This window comes from Urocampus carinirostris, chromosome 4 (genome assembly GCF_059441175.1).
Source record: "Urocampus carinirostris isolate Australia breed hairy pipefish chromosome 4, RoL_Ucar_1.0, whole genome shotgun sequence".
In the NCBI taxonomy this organism is placed as follows: domain Eukaryota; kingdom Metazoa; phylum Chordata; class Actinopteri; order Syngnathiformes; family Syngnathidae; genus Urocampus; species Urocampus carinirostris.
The window spans coordinates 33,235,538-33,256,715 of NC_142352.1; the positions used below are offsets into that span (position 1 = coordinate 33,235,538).

The following is a 21,178-nucleotide window of genomic DNA, read 5'->3' on the forward strand; positions in this document are numbered from 1 at the left end:
TGTTGACAAAATGGTTTAGTTGAGATAGTCTGTTAGGCGGCAGAGCTTTAGTAATGATTTATTGCATTCCTTTTCCTTCATCTTTGTTTTTCTTTTAATCCAAGCATCTCGGTGCTCTGATTCTAGACATCGTACCTCATCTTTCAATCCAATCAATAGACCAAAATAAAACCCTAAAAAAAGAAAAACACAGCCCAATAAACATAGGGTTCCCAAACTTTTCTCCTATGAGGGCCACATAACTTTTTACTTGTCTGGTGAGGGGCCGCGGTCACTTTCTAACAGAAAAGTTGCAGAAGGGTCTAAAAGTAAACATTTGTTGTTGTTTAGCAACACTTTTTCTCTGAAATAAATAATAACCAAATAACAATCTGTCGGTTTTTCACAATGTTTTTTCCCAAGTAACATATACTTTCTGTTGTGCAATAACAGAGTCATAACAGGTCCAAGATTAGCTTAGATATCAGAACACTGGACCACCAGTGGGATAGATGACTTGTGAAAAGGCAGTAAATGTTATCTTATTATCACACTATTTTGAGTCATGGTACAGTAAGTAAATTGTCAAAAGAGGTATATAGGAGTATATAGAAAAATACGAGTACAAATGCAATTTTTATTCTTATTATCATTATTATCAATAATAATAGCAATATGAAATATTTTAAGTGATATCAAAGTATTTTCAGTAATATCAGTAATAGATTATTTGCATGTGAAAATAAAATAAAGAAGTTAAAAAAAGCTTTGACTGAACGTCCAAAAACGTCGGATGACCCCACCCAATGATTTTAAGAACTACAGTCCACGCTAAATTCATCCGCTAGAACTACAACTAACATAAATCAGTAGAATGTATCCATTCATCTATTATCTGCACCACTTATCCTCATTAGGGTCGCGGGAGACCTGGAGGAAATTCCAGTTGCCTTCGCAATTATATTGATCAGTGGACACCCTGAACTGGTTGCCAGTCAGTTGCAGGGCACACAGAGACAGACAACTCACACACTCATTCATACCTAGGGACAATTTAGAACGGCCAATTAACCTGACATGCATGTTTTTGGAAAGTAGGTGAAAAACCGGAGTGCCCGGAGGAAACCCACGCAGACACGGGGAGAACATGCAAACTTCACACAGAGAAGTTGGGGTAGCTAGACTTGAACCTTAAACCTTTGCGCCATGGGGCTAACCACCCAGCAGCTGTGCCGCCCTCAGTAGAATTTAGCATTAGCATAATTTATGTTCAAATTGGTTAATCGTCCACACAAAGTGCCATCTCACGTAAAATTTCAAAAATAGTACGAAAATATCTTCACCCTCTAATCCCTAGTTCCCTCTAATCTAATCTTTCACGGGTCTGAGCGTTCAAACAAAGTCGGTGAGCAACGCTTGAAACAACAGTGAGCAACACCAATCCCAAGTGTGGCAACTAAATCATTATCAAACATGTCCAAAACTTGACATCAAGTTACATTTTGCTGAGTTTTCGGAAATCAAAATTATTTTTCACTTTTGAAGGAATTGACTAATTATTGCAAAGGTTGTACAGCCTACAAACGTCATTTCTTTTACAACAATGATTTCACAAGATTTCCATTTCTTTTTTTTTCCTGGTATCTTTTGTCGCATAATACTAACATTTTGGGGGGCTTCTTTAGTCGGTTGCACGATACAGAACTGTATTTGATCACATTTTGTAGTGGAAGTACAATGTTGGCAACAAGATTGGCTTGATAGAATTGGAAATTATTTGAATGCAACACAAACTTTATTTTATTTTTACCTGTTTTTTTCTCCTTTTTTTAAATTCCTTTTTTAAAAAAAATCTCATTGTGTTTATTTTTTCCTAACTGTAACTTTTTTGTTGACTTTTTGTTCTCTATTACCTTTTTCCTTTTTTTGTTTCTTTCTTTTTTTTGGCTTTTTCTGAATTTTTCCTGCTCTTTTTTTCTCTTTTTCTCTCCTTTTGTTTCTTCTCAGCTTTTCACCACTTTTTCATTTTGGTATTTTTTTTTCTCTATTCCCCCCCTTCCTTTGCCATTTTGTGCATAATTTGTACATATTATTTGGTCATGTAGGGATTAAAGTAGCAAAAACAACCTGAAGAGCCGTTTGGGACCCGAAAGAGCCAGTCCTTTTTAGTGAGCCGAGCCGAAGAAGCCGGTTCTCAAAAAACTCTACTGACTTTACTCAACTTCGTTCTACTTCGACATTGACTTCAAAATACCGCATTTAGAACACAGCGTCAGGGCAACCCTCGGATTTTTACCCACTTGCACCGTAACTTTGACTTAATTCGCTTCTTAATTAGCGAATTCGAGCCCTGATTTTTGTGAGCTGGCAAGATTTTCTTGTGCGCGGAAAAGCTCTGGGTAGTGCGCAATTGCCCACACAAGCAGCTTAGAGGGAACATTGGTCTCTTAGCTCATATGATTCAGAATACATATGCGAGCGTGATATCTGTCTTCTACCTCATAGTTTTCACAAGTTATAAAAAAAATGACACGCTTGAGTGTTTTTAAAAGAAATGTTTGGAAATTTCAAAGATATCGAAGATTCACATCTATGATCCATAACCACAAAAGAATAACGTCCACTCAATTCCCAAGGTCAGAACTGTGACCACGTCACATCCGCACCCTTCTTGTTCGCAATATTAAAGATATTTTTACAAAATAAATCTACTCGCAACTATTATTTACGACAAAAAAATGAATCTTCAACAATATTATATAACTGCAGGAAGGGGGAGAGAAATTTACAGGGAAATCTGTTGCTATCATACATTGAAACAAAATTGACTTTCGATTGTAGACTAGATTTGTTGAAGTTTGTCTAAAAATATAAGGTGTGGGAAAAAAAGCAAATATTTGGTTTCATGGCTTTTAGAGTCAAAAAGGCTCCCAACCACTGAAATAAATGTTAAATGTTACAGCACACCTGACCATGTGTCATGGCACACCAGTGGGGCCTCTGCACGCTGGTTTAGAAACACTCGTACCGTTGATATTAAATGACCGTTCCATAAACTTCTCAAGTCTTCTCTGACCTGTGCATGTCCATCTCTTAAACAGAGCGATCAGTCCCCGAAAGAGATGAACCACCCTTGTGCCACTATTAAAGATTCAACGAGGGACAACAATGCTACTTTTCATACACAGCGACCACCCAAAAACGAGGTTTGACACCAAATCGGTTCAATCTGACACCAAATAAACACCTTTTTTGTTGACCACTGTCCTTAAACCAGGGGTCTCCAACCTGGTGCCCTCTGTGGACAGCTGAAGTGCTTGTGGACCTATTATAAAAATACCCCACCAGTGCAGGGTCATTGTGATTTTTTTAGTTAAATGATTTTTTTCCTGTGGTGAACCACAACTAAGTGTCACAAGCCAGAAACGGCGACAGGACCCAGTAGCGTTCGTTTACTCAGTTTTATTGATAAAGCGAGAGTGCAGTGCTTGCTTCCACGATCCGATGATCGACTGACACGGCTAGCAGGTGGCAGGAACGCGGAAGTGGCACTTCTGTGTTGAGCGAGGATAATCGTAAGCAGCAGGGATACTGGTCACTAGCCGGGACGGGAGAGCAAGGGCGGTGTCGAGTCCAGAAAAGAGGCAACAGGGCAAAACAGGTCAATGGTCGGGATCGAAGAGCAGGGCAGAAACGGGTCCAGAAACAGGTCAGCAACAGGTATCAGGCAGGAGAAAACAGGGCAGGAAAATGTCAGAAGGTATGGAGCTGGGAGCATAGGTTCACAAACGGTCTGACAGCTTCCTCTTGGAAGCCAGGGGTTTAAAAAGAGTCTTTGAACCAATCAGCGCTCAGGGCTGTTGGCGCCAATTGGGCAGTCACAGGTGCCCTGAATCAGCAATCACTAAGTCCAATTAAGCCTATGTCTTACTTACCACTATCTTTCTTTCTTTCTTTCTTTCTGTCTGTCTGTCTGTGTCTGTCTGTCTGTCTGTCTGTGTCTGTCTGTCTGTCTGTCTTTCTTTCTTTCTTTTTTTCTTTCTTTCTTCTTTCTTCTTTCTTTCTTTCTTTCTTTCCTTCCGTCCTTCCTTCTTTCTTTCTTTCTTTCTTTTTCTTTCTGTGTCCTCCTCTCTTTTTGTCTTTCACACTTTTTATCTTCCTCTCATGTATTTTTTTGTTCTCCATTTCTTTTTCTCTTTTTATCCCTCTCCACTCTCTGCTTTTATCTGTATTTTACTCTCAGTTGTTCTCTCCTCTTATTATTTCCTTTCTCTCTCTTTCAGTCTTTTTTCTCTCTTTCTTCTTTCTACTTAACCTGGTAATTATTTTATAATTGCATATCAAGCTGGGTGGCCTTTGCACTCATAAGTAGCAAAATGGTTGCCGACCCCTGCCTTAAACTACACTGCTGATATGAGGATAACTTTGCAATACATGTTTAAGTATCTTAAGCACCGGTGGCTCCTTTATAGACATGCATTCAAAATCTATGCTTGGTTGACAATGACATTAAAGAGGAACCCTTTGTTGCTGGATCTTTTGTGTAACTTACAGGTCATTATGTATCACGACCAGCTGGGAGAGGATGGCGTCTCCTCCAAGGAGAACCGGATGATCTTCACTGAGTCCATGCCACGAAGAGTCGGCAGCTTTTACAGAGGTACTCACCGGTCTCATTGTTAGATATCCAACTGCTTACCAAGGAGACATGCACTAGCTTCAAGATGACATAATATCTAATTGCCTTGCCCTTGTCTTGGTTCTACCTAGTACCATCACCACGGCCCGATAACTCCACATCTTTCCATGAGGGAGTTGGGCAGGGTCGAGGACCAGTAGTACCCGTTGTCCCTGGCAACCCCGTTGCCATGGTTAACCACTCCAAACGCCAGACTGCCTTCGATTGGTGAGAATCCTCGAGGGAACTCCAAGGTCTTCAGAGTTAGAGAGAATTTGTAGCCTGAACTTAATAGAACCGGCTCCACATTCGTGAAAGTAGCTCATATTCTAGGTGTGGGAGGGGGGACTTTTGCTGTAGGACCCTAAGGCCTTAGGGAATATACACTTTATGTAAGGCGTGGGAAGCTTAGGCGTCACATGGTAAAAAAAAATCCCTCTCACTGGACTAGTACATGAATGGCATAAAAAATGCCTTAGCTGTAGGGCTGGTGATCTTTCAAAGGCTCACAAGAAAATAACAATCATGATTCCGGGTCATAAGATTTGATTATACGATGATCTTTAACTAAGATTTAATGTCTTGTAGTGTCTACTAGCTGTGCATTTGTATTAAAAAGAAGCAAAACAATAATTTAATTCATTCACATTAATATTTATTTACCTCTGAGACCTCATGCAAACTGGAATGTAACTCAAACAGCACACAAACTTAGATGTAAATAAAATAAATCAGGCTTCTCAAACATATTCCCCGTGGGCCAGAGCCAGCCTGTTGGATGATGTAATCTGGTCCTGTCAGAAAGCAGAACATGATCAGGACCCAAACGCGTGACGTTTCTCACACAAGCCTTTTATTTTACGGGAAATGGGGAGTCATGCACGTAGGCAGCAGTCTGGCGTGAAATAGGAAGGCAAAGGGCCGACGAGATCGATACCATTAGCCTGAGTAGATATCAGACACATGGGGTCGATACCGGACAGGACGGAACAGACAGGATTGATAATGAAACAGGATATCGAAATAAAACAGGATTAACTAGACGGGAACGAAAACTAGAGAGAATAATAAAAAGAACAAAAATAGAAGGGGACGAAACTGGAAACCGATATTAAACTGGAAAAAAATAAACAGGAACAATACCGGACAGGAAAGGCAAACAGGAAACAGGACTGAGTCAAAACCCAAGTCTTGCGGGGCAGAGGTTTGTTGATGGACTGACAAAGGAAGAGAGAGCGCACTGAGCTTAAATAGACGGAAAGCCAATCTGTCAACAAGCCGTAGCTGGCGCCACACGAGCGGGGCCAATTGGGCGCCATGGCAACCGTGACAGACCCGCCATAAATTTTTAAGTATTTCTTAAATCGAAACGGGTCTCTAGGTCATTTCTATCAAAAGTTATTCTTTTTTAAAGGAATGCAAACCATATGCTCTCTCCAGTTGCTAAACGGCACTGTTGAGTTTGGATGGCATGGTGAGTTGGTTCAGGTGTATTACTGTATTAACTCAACTGTTAAAATTAACCAGTTAACATACACAATGCAAATCTTTTTTTTCCCATTGTTTGAAAAAAAATGTGTCGTGGCGATTAGAATATGTAGTTCAGTTTATTAATGTAGGCTGAATAATAAAACCCCCTCGGATGGGTCTGGCCTTGATGCGGCGAGGGGGCTTGCGTGTTCCAGTGACCCTGGAGAGCGATACCGTCGGGAGCTTGCTCCTGGTAGGGTCACCCATGGCGGGCCGGTCTCCGGGGTAGGTTCCAGACAAACAAAGACCCCAGCGTGTCGGTACGCTGTGAGGTGGCAGCCCCACCAACCGACTATCCTGCGGAGGGCTAACAACTCACCCAGGAGAAACACACTTTGTTACGAAACTGACCAGAGAAAGAAGCCGGACTGACCAACACGGTAACGGACCCCAGCCTGCCCCCGACCAACGAGTACGGATCGATCTTCGTCATAAGACCCGTGTCGCCACCTGGAATGTCCAGACACTCCTTCGCCCCGGAGCTGCCACCCTGCTGTCCCGAGAGCTCTGTCGCTATAACATCACCATGGCAGGGCTCTGTGAAGTACGATGGCAAGGCAATGGTGAAACAACAGCTGGCAACCATTGCTACATCTGGAGTGGCCCCGAGAGTCGGACCGGCCTTTACGGTGTGGCTCTTGCCATTCCAAAAGCCCTCCGGAGGTCCCTCATCAGCTGGACACCAATAAGCGACAGACTACTGTCTGCTCGATTCCTCCACCATCACGGCAAGATGACAGTGATCGTCGCCTACGCCCCCACCGATGTCGCTGATGAGGATGCGAAGGACGCGTTCTTTGACCAACTCCACCAGGCTGTCAACCAAGCCCCACCACACGACGTCACCATCATCCTCACTGATGCCAACGCCACTCTATCCAGCAATGATCGGTCCCCCGGCTCACCTGTCGGCACCACCTTCGTTGACAGCACAACAAACGACAATGGCAACCGCCTCCTCCTCCTCTGCTACCAAAACAACCTTTGTGTTGCTGACACCTGGTTTCCCCGGAAATGCATCCATCACTGGACGTGGTACAGCCCAGATGGCAGAACCAGGAAGGCATTGGACCACATCCTGATATCACGACGCTGGAAGTCGTTTGTAACCAACTGCCGGGTGTTCAGAGGAGCACAGCTTGGCAACACAGACCATCGTCTGCTGGTGGCCCAGCTCAAGCTAAAGCTCCGAGCCAACCAGCACAAGACTCTGCCTCGCCCCGACTCCTCCCGACTCAGCGACCCCAACATCGCCAGAGACTTCAGTTGCTCCATCCGCCGCTCTCTTGATACCCTGGCTCCTGACAAGCTGACAGACTGGGCGGCCTTCAAGGAAAGTGTCCTCCAGTCTGCTCACAATGTCCTCGGACGCCCGCGATCCTCCCCGAGAAAGCCCTGGATATCAGAGAGGACACTAAACATCATAGACCAGCGGCGTGAGGCCCGACTCCGAGGCGACCTCACAGAGTATCGGAGACTGACTCGCCTGCGCAATGTGGCCATTGCTGAAGATAGGGAGAGGTTTTGGCAGGCAGAAGCCCAACAGCTTGAGTCCGCGGCCAACAACAACAACATGAGCCGCGTATTCAGTCTACTACGCCAAGCCCGTAGCGGCCCACACATAAAGACAGCCCTGGTAAAGGACTCAGACGGCAACCTCATCATGACAGAAGCCAACTGCCTCGAGCGCTGGAAGGAGCACTTTAGCCTCCTCTTGCAGCACAGCACCATCCCGGCTGATCCCACCCTCCTACGGGCTGTGAGCACAGCACCTCCTAACGACACCTGCTGCACAGACCCTGTAACACCCGAGGAAGTGAGAGCTGCTCTGAAGAAGCTGAACACCAAGAAAGCCCCCGGCATCTGTGCCATTACCGGCGAGATGCTCAAGGCCGGCGGTGATGGCATGGTGGAGTGGCTAACCCGCCTATTCAACCAGGTGTGGGAATCGGAGCAGCTGCCCACCGACTGGACCAGAGGAGCCATCTTGCCCTTCTGGAAATGCAAGGGCGACAGGCTTGTCTGTGGAAACCACAGAGGCATAACCTTACTCTCCATCCCGGGCAAGGTCTTTACCAGGATCTTGCTCAGCCGTGCCCTTCCAGCAATCAGAAGCTGCCGCCGTCCCCAGCAGGCTGGCTTTATGCCCAACCGCTCCACAACGGACCACATCTCTGCCGTCCGTTTGCTGATAGAAAAGACCCGTGAATTCCGTAAAGATCGCCATCTATATATCGGATTCATTGATCTGAAGGCCGCCTTTGACACCGTCTGCCACTCTTCACTGTGGAACATCCTCCAAGCTCTCAGAGCACCACCCAAGATCATAGCCCTGTTCAAGCTGCTCTACAGCAACACAGAGAGCTGTGTCCGTATCAACGGCATTGACTCCGACTGGTTTGCTATCTCCAGCGGCGTTCGCCAAGGCTGTGTGGCTGCTCCCGACCTTTTTAATTGCATCATCGACCATCTGATGTTCAGGGTTAGTGAGCGCATCCCCGGAGTGTCTTTCGGCAACTACCACCTGACTGACCTGGAGTATGCTGACGACACCATCATTCTCAGCACTTCCTACAGCCAGCTGAGAGACGCTCTGGGCATTTACAGCGAAGAGGCAGCGCGGCTTGGCCTGCAAGTGAGTTGGACGAAAACCAAGTTCATGTATGTCGGTGATGGACCAGATCCACCTCCCATCCAAATTGGTAGCGACATCGTAGAGCCTGTCAAGAGCTTTGTATATCTGGGGTCCATGGTGACAGACAATGGGGACCTAAAACCAGAGATTCTCCGCAGAAGAGCCCTGGCAGCATCTGCTCTGCAGTCTTTCTGGAAACCACTCTGACGGCACCAGACCATCGCACGCAAGACGAAGCTCCGCATTTACAACCTCGCCGTACTCCCTATCCTGCTTTATGGCTCAGAAACATGGCCCCTGAACGACACCCTGGCCACAAGAATCGATGGTTTTGATAGCAGGGCTCTCAGAACCATCGAGAACATCAGGTGGCCCCAGCGAGTCTCCAATAAAGAGCTCAGAGCCCGCACGTGCCAGCCCCAAGCATCTTCCTTGGTCGCACAACGCCGCACCCGCTGGTTTGGCCATGTCCTTCGTCTACCACCAGACCATCCGACACGAGCCATTCTCCAGTTTGACCCAAAGGCCGCAGGCTGGAGACGACCACGAGGGAAACCCCGCACTCGATGGCTCGACGTCGTTGCGGGCGACCTCCAAAAACACGGAGTTGCCGTAGAGGATGCAGAACAGCTGGCACAAGACCGCCAGCATTGGAAAAACCTGGTTCATCTGGTCGGCTCAACGCACAGGGACGGGACCCCCCGACCTTCGCTGGAGCAATAAGTAGTAGTAGTAGAATAATAAAACATAAAACTGAGAAAACAGCTAAAAATTTGGAGTAGACATTAGTAATCCGGCTCGCCTGAGAACGGAAAGTCCTCGATTTAAATGATTGATTTATGATTTAAACGTCCTTTTCTCCTTTTAATTTAATTTTATGTAAATGATGACTTGAATTTGGAACTTCTGTTAGATTTGATATCTATTATAGAAGCTTATTAAAATATTGCAAAGACACCAAGGTGCTATTTCTTAATTTTGTATTTTTTTAATCCTGGTGATAAGGATGACTGATCATTTTCAATCACTTGGGGAAAAAACAGTTCAGTAGCAAATTCTGCAGTTAAGAGAGAAAACAATTTGTATTGCCCTAACCAGCATGTTCGTCACTTCTATTTTAGGCCAAATAACACAAGGATAGTTTTTTCCTCAATTGCTCTCTGGTTGATAAATGGTAATCAGTGTATACAGCTAAAGTGGGAGGTTTGGCGTAGTGTGTGGCATTTGCGACATTAAATAGATATATTCAAAAGTGACGATCATTGTTGCTTATTTTCATCTCGTGCTTCTCTCAGCATGTCCGCGGGCTGGAATGAATCTGTTGGTGGCTGTGATTCGACTTGCACGCCATATATTTCACCCCCCTGGTGTAAGGCCAACCACAATTGATTACCGCCAGGCGCTAATGGTACTCATCCCTTTCGTATGAGGATGAGCTTCAATCTGAGTTTTTACCTAACATAATTTTCCTGTGCCCTGCTATTTCTTTTACACAATTCACATGGGAATGCTGGTATATAGAGGATTTTGTTTGTTTATTTGGTTTGTTTGGAGGGAAGTTGAGCTTTTCACTCGATAACGATGAACTCATTTATCACAATGTAGTTTTGCATCCACAAACCTGAATGTTTTTTCCTTCTTTAGGAGCACTGCAGAAGCTATGGTGATGAATCCTCCTGAGCCTGCCAAGGGGAAAGAAAAACAAGGCTTCTTCAGAGCTATTAAAAAGAAAAAGAAGAAGACACAGATAGTAAGACGTTTTTTTCCGAAATGGATTGGGAAATTGATTATCATAATATCTCCAATTGATTGTTATCAATAAGTCAATTTAATTACTTCATTCAGTTCCACATTTTAGATTTACAGATGTTATCAATGTCTTTTTTACCAGTATTGTGACAAGGAATTTACACTTGGGCCTTTACTCCAGTTTGAAATGGTGATGTGTCATTTGCTAATGAACCGGCTCTTGGAAGTGCAATTTCCCATTTTATTTCAGAGGACTCAGGTGGAGTAGAGGTAATTTGGGCCAACCCCGGCCCCTAGCGCAAGCCTGGTTCTCTCGGTTCGACAGCCTCGGACCCCAAACGTGACCCACTCAGGGAGCCGGAAAACCAGACCGCGCGACACTTAACGCCTCTCTTTTGTAACGAAATATAAGTTTACAGAGACTGTATTAACAGAGACAATGAACAATGACAGGTGGATTAAGAAAATGGCAGAGAGAGAGAGAATCTCTGAACGACCCAAAATTCCAATCAGGTCAAGATGGCCATGGGCTTGGGCTCGGGCTTAAAATCCTACCTCTAGCCTGACAGTGGCAGACAAAACCTTGTCCCGCTTGCGAAAGGCTTACTCGCTTGAGTTGTCCGACCTTTTGCTATATCAACATACAACAGTATTATTTTCTTGTTTTACGACCTTTGGCGCGATCGCTTTGGTGCATTACCTGACCAGTCATAGTTTCGGAAACCTGTGACGTCTCTCCAGGTCCTCTAAAGGGCTTTCAGCGGCCAACTTGAAACGTGATTGGCTAAACCAAGAGCTTTCTCTGACTAATGTTTCGGGACACGGCCTTAAGTAATTTTTGTGAAGGGCTCTACAAAGAATTCTAGGCCTAGCAACAACTAATAGCTGACATATAATTGGTTAAATGCTTAAATATGAAAGCACACATCTGGAAGCAGTGCAACTAGGGCAGGGGTGGGAAAATATTTGGAGTCATGGGCCACATTGGGTTAAAAAATGCGGCCTTGGGGCCAGTCCTGGAGACAGATCCAATTCTTTCTTTTATGAATAAATGTACATGCAGACATCTACTTGTAATATTTCTTACTAAATAGATTAGTTTCGTCACATTGGCTTGGAAACTATTACAATTAAAGCCTGTTGCGACTCAATATTAATCCACATATATGGCCCACCGTATTTAAAGGCGCAGCTTTTCAAAAAGGGCTTTTTGGTGGGGAAATACAGTAATTTTTAGAGTTTTATTCTTTTCAGAATGAAATCATGATAAAATAATAGGTCCCTGTTATCAGGCACAAAATTTGGTCTTTAAGTTTGTTGCAATTTGGTAGTATTTTTGTAGTATTAATGTGGTAGTATCTTTGACACCTCATCTCTCATCTCATCAGCCGTTCCGCTTATCCTCATTAGGGTCGCGGGGGGGCCGGAGCCCATCCCAGCCATCTCCGGGCAGTGGGCAGGGGACACCCTGAACTGGTTGCCAGCCAATCGCAGGGCACACAGGGACAGACAACGCATTCGCTCATTCACACCTAGGGACAATTTGGACCGGCCAATTCACCTGAAATGCATGTTTTTGGAACGTGGGAGGAAACCGGAGTGCCCGGAGGAAACCCACGCAAGCACGGGGAGAACATACAAACTCCGCACAGGAAGTCTGGAGCTGGATTTGAACCCACGACAGGTTCCTATGACATGAACTGTGCCGTGCTGCCCCTATCTTTGACACAAAAAGGTTAATTGGGACACAGTCGGCATCCAAAAAACACATATATATATATATATATATATATATATATATATATATATATATATATATATATATATATATATATATTTCATCAGTAGTACTTCATTTACCATTGCATAGATTTGTATTATATTGGAACCATTTTCATCTGGTGGGCCAGAATAAAAAGCCTGACGGGCCGCATGTTGCCCGCAGGCCGTAGTTTGCCCATTTTTGAACTAGGGAGCATCAATGAAAGGAAACTGCCAATTTAGAAGTATTCAATAACAGGGTTCGTGCAGGTGCTTGAAATACTTTACAATGCTTTAATTTGAATGTACCCTTTTTTCTTCTCCACAGTCAGACATGGCGGATGGAAGGAACCCCAGTATCAGGAAAAGCCTCTTTCCGCTCTTTGGCTCCAAGAACAGCCTAAAGCACAACTCAGCTGTCAAAGTCCTTCCTGTGGTCCCCACACCAATGCAGCAGCCTCCTCCGCCATATCCGACAGCCCCAGTAAGCTCAGCGCAGAAATAACTGTGTGACCAGCAGTAGTGAGAGGTTTAAACCGTCCCTTTCGGCTCGGCTCACTAAAAGTGCTGAGCCAGGGAATCCAGAACTCTTTCGGCTCCCAAAATGGCTCTTCTGATTTTAGTTTACAGTTCTCAGGTACCTGTGGAGATTGTTGGTTGAACCAGGTCTATCGTGAAATTTGGTCCTGCAAACAATATACCCTGCTTTGGTTCTATCAATACACTTTTCCCTCGTTTTTCACCGGGGTTGCGTTCCAAAATGGTCCCGCAAAATTTTAAACCAGAGAAAAAGAAAACTAAACCTAATTTAATAAATGCTTGTTATGCATTGAAACCCAATTTACTGGCTCAATTATTTGTTTGATAAATAAAAGTACTCTATAAAGTTGTTTTAATATATATATATAGATAACTTCTGTACTGTCAAATTGTAAATAAAAAATAATCATGCTGTATTGCTCAACTGTCCAATCTATTGAACATGATACTTTGTCACGGCGACATGGCGGCTGAGTGCTTAGCGTGTCTGCGACACAGTTCTGAGGGCCAGCTACCAGCCTGCTTGTGCAGAAACTCCGCTTTCCTCCCACATTCTAAAAACATGCATGTCAGGTTCATTTGCCGGTCCAAATTGTCCCTAGGTGTGAATGAGCGAGTGAGTTGTCGGTCTCTGTGTTCCCTACTACCAGGGTTGGGTAGGGTTACTTTAACTTGATTATTTTCAATTACTTTTGGATTACTCCAATACCAAATATGCTAATAAAAGACAAAAGAAACTAAATATAAATAAAATGACTACATTTTGTGCAGGCTTGGGGAGTAACGGAATACATGGAACGGCAAAAATGATGTTGGCAAGCTGTTTGGATTTATTTTCATTTTGTTTCTGTCGCAATTTATATTAGTTTTGCCGGAGATCAAAGAGATCAAAGCCAGGAGAGAAAGCTTACCACGTGTTGTGAGTCATCATTTGATTCATATTTAGTTTCTTTTGTCTTTTATGAGCATATTTGGTATTGGAGTAATCCAAAAGTAATTGAAAGTAATCAAGTTAAAGTAACCCTACCCAACCCTGCCTGCTATTGGCTGGTAGCAACCAGTTCAGGGTGTCCCCTGCCTACTGCCAGGGGACAGCTGGGATGGAATGCAGCACCCTCGCGACCCTACTGAGGATAAGCAGTGCAGATAATGGATGGATGGATGGATGGACGGATACTTTGACGCCTTAATGTGGATATTATCGAAAACTGCATTAACCTTCTGGTTGGCAACTCAGAAAAAAAGTGTGGAGCCGCAGAAAAATTAAAGCCTCATATAAGAAGCCTTTGAAGAAGGAAACCGACACCAATATTCATTGGAAAGTGTTAAGAATGTGTTCTGTTGGATTTTCTTTAGTAACCATTTATTTTTATATAATCAAAAAAAATTTTTAAAAGCGCCTGGGAACCCCTAGAGTGGGCCAAAGAGCCGCATCCAGCTCCAGAGCATGTTTAGATTGTTGAAAAGTCCAACATTGTTGGCGATAGAAAGCATCGTCTTCTGCCTTTTTGCTCCTCCCGCTAGTGCTTTTGTCAGTCCAGATCGTCTTGTTGAGACGATGGTTTTTAAAGAAAGTTAAGATCGAATTTTTTTGTGCATACGTCGGTTCGTCAAGTTGTTTTACAGACATGTACAACTCAGACAGCACCATCATTGGCGAACACATGCAGAAAAGGGGCTGGCTGACTGGCTAGCCAATCAGAATGCAGAACACAATTTACGATGAATATACCTGAAATAGCAAAACTGCTATAAGCAAACTGCGTTACAGCAAGGTATTACTGTGTACTGTATTTTCCACACTATAAGGCGCAGTTGTTTATAAGGCGTATGAAAGTGAGACAACAGAATAGCTATCATGTGTTTTCACTTACGGTATTAATTAATGCAGAGATTGATCAGTCAGTTTCTGAACAAATTGACCCCTGGTAGTAACAATGAGAGCACCAACACTACCACTTGACCACTAGTGGTACAGATGACATATGCAAAGGCATTAGACCAGATCTCATTATCATACTATTTTGACTTACGGTGCCAGAAACACTGATTTGCACTGTGCAGTCAAATAGCTTGTATAGTAATTTGTTGAAAGACTTTCCGTTTTCTCCATTCTCTAACATCCGTTGGTGAAGAAGTGGAGAGACTGCACTAAGCAAATCAGTGTTTTTTGGCACTGTGAGTAAAACTAGTGTGATCATGAGATAATGTCTCAATGCCTTGCGTATGTCGTCTGTAGTCAAATGGTAAAGAGTCAGCCCTCTCACTGCCAAAACTTGGGTTTAATTCCCATTGCATGAAATACTTCAATGTACAGTACTGTGCTCTTTTCATCCCTAACCAGAAGAAAATGTAAGAACTCGTAGCGAACCTGTGTTTAACTAATAGAAATTACATTTTCAATCCCGAATTACATTTCTTGAAATTATATGGACAACCTGCAGGTTACTAGTAGACAAAACTTGTTGGGGTTTTTGTGAGGGTTATTAATTCTGATCATGTTTTATCTCCAAAAGGGCCCTGGGAATGCACAAGAGCATCTGTCCCTGCAGAGGAGCTCCAAGTCATCCTCTCACCACGGAAGCCGGCGGAAAAACCGAGAGCGTTCCCGAGACAGAGACCGCGAACGAGACCAGAGCCGGGACCGCGAACGGGAGAGGGAGAGAGACCGGGAAAGGGGGAGAGAGAGAGTGAGCGAATGGCCGACAGAAAAAGTAATGGACTCACATTCTCAGGTATTAATTCGTATTCTTTCTGAAGAATATGAGTCGCCCAGGTCTTGGCTGCAACCAGCGATGCATTAAAGGTATTCCCAAACAGATTTTTTTTCAGCTAGACACACAACATGTAGTGTCATTGAAGGAACACAACAACTTCAAAATGGCGAACACCTTCAACACAATCTGTGAGGCCAGCTCCAAAACAAACAGTGATTGTCGTCAACAGCGCTTGTATACCGCTCATTTTTCCTTGGAGGTGGACGATTGTGGCTTTTTATTTGTGTTTTTCGTGCGATGTGTATCGCGGTTGGAACAATTTTGTCCGGCTAGATCCCCGTTAACGTCGGGCCTCTGAGAACTTTCTTGCTTTGTTTGCTTCCAAGTAGCGATAGATGGCTGCCCATTGTGTGTTGTTTTTTATTTTGTCTGTTCGTCCCTTCCTGGCTACTCGCCCCCTGTTCTACCATGACTGCACCCACCCCTGACACAACCCCTAGGCATTCTCCACAAAACTACCAAAATTCCGCTTAAAAACTCGCCATATGACAGCATATTTGCACCTACGATTACCTCTTTGGACACTTTATACAAAGTCGACAGTAGCTCAATACTGGTTTTATTGTGCAAGTATTTTTACTTTCTTTCCTTCTATTTTTTATTCTACATATTTTCTAATTCCCATTTATATGTACACTTGTGATGAAGCTCAAATTTCATTATACTTGCATCATGACAATAAAGGCGTTAAATTGTAAGCTCTTCGATTAATTAACACCTAAAACAATATGGCGACTGGCTTGCTAGGGTGCTGGTGGTCCTCTGATGACATCACAACTCAGGATAACAAAGACAAGACATGCATTATATCTGGTATTAATTGGAGTATACCGATGAAATATATATATATATAAATTTTTTGCAAAAACATTTAGTATTTTCTCACATTTAGGATGTTTAAGGATTTGGGATTGCCTTTAATGGGAACTGTACATATCAAGTACAGTGGCTTGCGAAACTATTTGGCCCCCCTTGAACATGAAAAAACGAAAAGACTTGATTACACACAGGTGGATTCTATTTATCATTCTTAGTCATTTAGATCAACATTGAATTATTCAGAGACCCTCACTGAACTTCTGGACAGAGTTTGCTGCACTGAAAGTAACGGGGCTGATTAACTGTGCACACCCACTTTTTCATTTTTATTTGTTAAAAGAGTTTAAAATATCCAATAAAGTGTGTTCCACTTCCTGATTGTGTCCCACTTATCGTTGATGCTTCACAAGAAATTACAGTTTTATATCTTGATGTTTGAAGTCTGAAATGTGGCAAAAGGTCACAACGTTCTAGGGGGACAAATAGTTTCGCAAGCCACTGTATGTACAGTAAGTAGTAAAAATTAAGTCATGAAACTGAACTTTTGTTTTCAGACAGTTTTGCATTTTCCTGATGCATTTCCTTTACTCGTGTCCCAAACAGAGCCAACCTCTAAAGTCACTTCGCCGGCTCCTTCACCTCTCCCCGTCTCCGAACCAAGGCCAGCATCCTCCTCCTCCACCCGCAGACCTGCGCTTCCAGCCACCTCTCCCCAATCCGCCTCAGCCCTCTTCCAAAGCCGTCTACCCCGAGGGCCGGGGCCACAACGAGAGCCGGGGCCATTCCGGGGCCAGCGGCTCGTCCCAGGGCAAGAGCCGCAAGGCCAGCTACCCATTGCCAGGCCAGCTGGAGTCCGCCTGGCACATGTCTGCGCTGCAGCGGGCCGAGGGTGCGCAATTTACTGCCGAACAACTGGGCATCAAACCTGGGCAAAACGGACCCACCTTTACCCGTGCCTCACGCACCAGAATGCCAAACCTGAATGACCTGAAGGAGACGGCGCTCTAGAGGCCCACCTCAAAACGGACCACCTCCGCTACGGCTCATCCTGGATCTGAGAATGGGCACAATGAATTAGTCGCTATTTACCTGAAAGCTTCTGGCACTAATTTGGCCCTATTTTTAGGACAAAGATCAGATGTGGTAGACGCACCACCAACACAAACAATCCCTTGCAAGAGGGTCCACCTTATTGAAAGCACTTTGAGCCTTTTTTATGTCCATAATATCCAGCTTAAGGTCTATTGTAGCAACTACCTAAGCAGAGGTCGGGAACATATGGATCGTGAGCCAGATACGACTCTTTTTATGAGTACATCTGGTTCTCTGTATCATTCCTGATTTTGGATACGCAAAGCCAAAACCACAATAGAAACCCGGTTTGGTCCATAATATATAGGGCCTAAATACAGTTTACAGTCACTGTATTACACTAACACACCCCGTTTTGGCTATACGTCTCTAGGGAATCCCTTACACGGAACCTCATTAAACAATTTATCTTCACTGTTGAGACACTTTATGATGAAAACTCACAGAACTAACTATAAACACCCCTAAACGCAAACTAAGCACCCAGAGCAATTTGAGTGTGTGAGCGGTAGGGGTAGGCTGATCTTTGCACACAGCGCAATGCACTCTTTCTCTCTTGCCCAAATACATTACATCCATCTTTTTCTTCTTTGCAGTATTTTATGACATTTTACAAACATGTTTTCCACTTTTCCGTCACTTTCTGGGGCCCTATTACTATGGGCAGAAACACAAATGAAATAAAACAAACAAAATCCCAATAAAATGAGATGTGGTCCCTCTCAAACACAATTGAGACAGTGCTGATTGACTGAAGAGGAAGAAGAGATCGACATTATCGCCATCTACTGTTAACAAGTGTAATTGACCCTCTATTTTTCTTCTTCTTAACCTTATTTTGCCAAGGATAACGCCCGTGACCCACTGAAAACGGGTCTGTGACCCACTTTTGGGTTCCGGCTCACCAGTATAGAAACACTGCACTGCACAAGTAGGTGGCTGTGCAGGGCAAGAGCCGCAACAGGGGTAACAGAGGGTCATGTGTCATCTTGTGGTCGAATATCGCACCGTGTCCCTTTACCCCCATGATCACATTTTTTTGCACATTTTCAATAGCTACTTTATATATTTTTTCATTCAAATAAAAATCGGATTAGTTACTTTCTCGTTTTAAGATTCTTTTTCTAATCAAGGTAGAAAATAGTCCTCCTCCCATTAGTTATTTCCATTATTTTGGAATGGTTTCGTTTGAGACAAGAAAATAAAATAAGCTAAATATTCTACCAATGCGGAAAGCGTTTATATTCAGTGTAGTACATAAAGATATTCTATTATTGGGTTGTATTTTCTTACAAGTGAGGACAAAAAGACCTTAAGCTGGATATGAAGGCAATGAATTCATGACATTTTTTTCAATGGGCCCGGAGCACCTGGTGGTTCTTCCGGCCAGAAGAGTAGAAACTGCCTCTGCTGCTACCCCCTGGTCACAGAACATAACTGCAGCACCTCACGGTGGCCATTAAATGTTTTTAGGATATTTGATAATACAGAGCGAGAAAGAGATTTATATTATTGAGCAACACAATTGATTGTTATTTGTTTTACATTCAAGGATATAGTTTAAACTATGGATATTTAATAAGGTATATGGAAGTAATATAAGAATATATATAGAGTAAAATGTTAAACTACAAGAGCTTTACTTCGACACAGAAATGAAAAGTAATGTGTTTACACAATACAGTACGTCACTGATTATCTAATGCTTTTTTAATGTCCTTTGTGTTTAATTCAATATGGCATCACCAGGTTTTCATATATATTTTCCAGTTATATGATTTTTCCTGTGTAGACAATAAAATTTACCTACGTAGGTGGCAAATTATGCATTAGATATATCATTCAAGAATAATACATGACCAGCACTTAAAAGCATTTTGATGCTGATTGTCGACATATTGACTCCAGCTCTTCTCTTCCTTGCTGCTATGCGATTTTTCTCATCAATTATTGTTATTGTAAAAAGTGAGCATCTTGGAATGAGGGCTAAATATGGAATTTTAATACAATTCATGTGAACTGTACAAGATATAGAAATTATTTGATGATAGTTTGTGAAATAAACCACCTAAAAAAAATTCAAATCAAGCATTGAGTACAACGTAATCCTACTTCCAGGGAATAGCTTGTAGCTAATACTTGCATGCATGTTGGTGACAGTTCCATCCTGATGACGTATTCCTTGTTTGAACAACACAAATTGGTCTTCATTATTTATTGATTAATACTTATTGACTTGGGTTATCTTCTAAATTGTTCAGGGATAATGTGTAAGTTCATGATAGACAGATGGATAGGCTACACACCCCTGTTCAAATGTCAACCTTTTTGTGAAAACGTACACTATTAATAACACTTACAACCTGTACAACTTAAATGATAAACTATACAACACAGTTAAACAGAGTCAGCACACACTTTATAAAATATTTGGTGCAAGCGCTCATTAGGTTAATTAACTATAACACATTTTCTTCAATTGGATTATTCATATGGTATATTTCAGGAAGCAATTCCTAATAACCGTAATGTCACAACTGTTTTTCTTTTGCGCTTCTCTCAATGTTGTCTCGTGGTCCGTATTAAAAGCCTTGGCGGGCCTGATGTAGGCTCCAGGCTGCATGTTTGACACCCCGTCTGTAGAACATTCTGAGCCTTATCAATGGTAAACGAGAGAAATGTGTATTTGTTGATTTTTGTTTTGTTTTTGCAGACACAATCTTTTTGATAAGAGCTCATTGAGAAACCAGGTTATACGTTATTATTTCTCTTTCTCTCAAGATATCAATTGAGTTGTGCAGATTGTAGGTCATATTAACCGTGAAAATTAGGTGTTTTTTGTTTTTTTTTCTAAAATCATCTGACTTGTACAGGGGTGTGCAGACTTCTTGCAAACATAGCGGATGGTTAAAAGGTAAATGAAATTTTCCATGGAGCCAAGTGGCAAATTAAAGCAATAAACAAAATTGACCGAATAAAATGATCGATGTAGTTATTCGTCAAATCAGTGTAATTGGAGCCAAATTTAGTCAAGAGAGAGACCATGATTAAGGGTTCACGTTGAATATCCCATAATCCCCTTGAGCCGCCTCATCTCGTGGGTATGGAAAGTACTGATTGTATTTGATTTGTTTACATTTTCACTCGAAACAATGTTGACATTGTTTGCCTTGCCTGTGACCTGAAGCCTTACATTTGCTTATTATGAACATAACACATCAAGCATCTCCTTCACAAACATAAATTTCAACTTTCCGACACTTCGCACACATTCACCGTTTTTAGTTTCCTCTCAACTACGAACGTGTTTCTGAAACAGTATTTCCCTTGTTTTCATGACACAGATGGCCACAAGGTGTAAATAGAAATAGTAGAGTGTATCCTATACTGACCAAGCTAAAATGTTATAATAAAAATCTACACGTTTTTTAACTGGTGTACACATTTATTTGGTCTCACTGATACTGAGAACATATTTCATGGAAAGCACAATTGGGGATTTTCTTTTTGCATATTGAGTAGTAACAGAAAGTGATCGATTAATAATAATAATAATAATAATAATTTCCTTGTATTGTCATTCTGTGTAACAATGTACACAGAACGAAATGTCGATTG

The 21,178-nt window shown here is 42.8% G+C and overlaps 1 protein-coding gene across 1 annotated transcript in view; it reads left to right on the forward strand.

Annotated features, from left to right (window-relative positions):
* cdkl5 (cyclin dependent kinase like 5) overlaps positions 1-20,992 on the forward strand; it is a 74,227-nt gene extending 53,235 nt beyond the window's left edge. Inside the window, exons 15-21 of the mRNA XM_088334247.1 lie at positions 3,081-3,185; positions 4,534-4,639; positions 4,750-4,885; positions 10,467-10,572; positions 12,661-12,816; positions 15,389-15,607; positions 17,072-20,992. Of these exons, the coding sequence (XP_088190373.1) occupies positions 3,081-3,185; positions 4,534-4,639; positions 4,750-4,885; positions 10,467-10,572; positions 12,661-12,816; positions 15,389-15,607; positions 17,072-17,476 (1,233 nt within the window). The 3' untranslated portion in view covers positions 17,477-20,992. The remainder of the gene's footprint in view (positions 1-3,080; positions 3,186-4,533; positions 4,640-4,749; positions 4,886-10,466; positions 10,573-12,660; positions 12,817-15,388; positions 15,608-17,071) is intronic.
* The last annotated feature ends 186 nt before the right edge of the window (positions 20,993-21,178 follow it).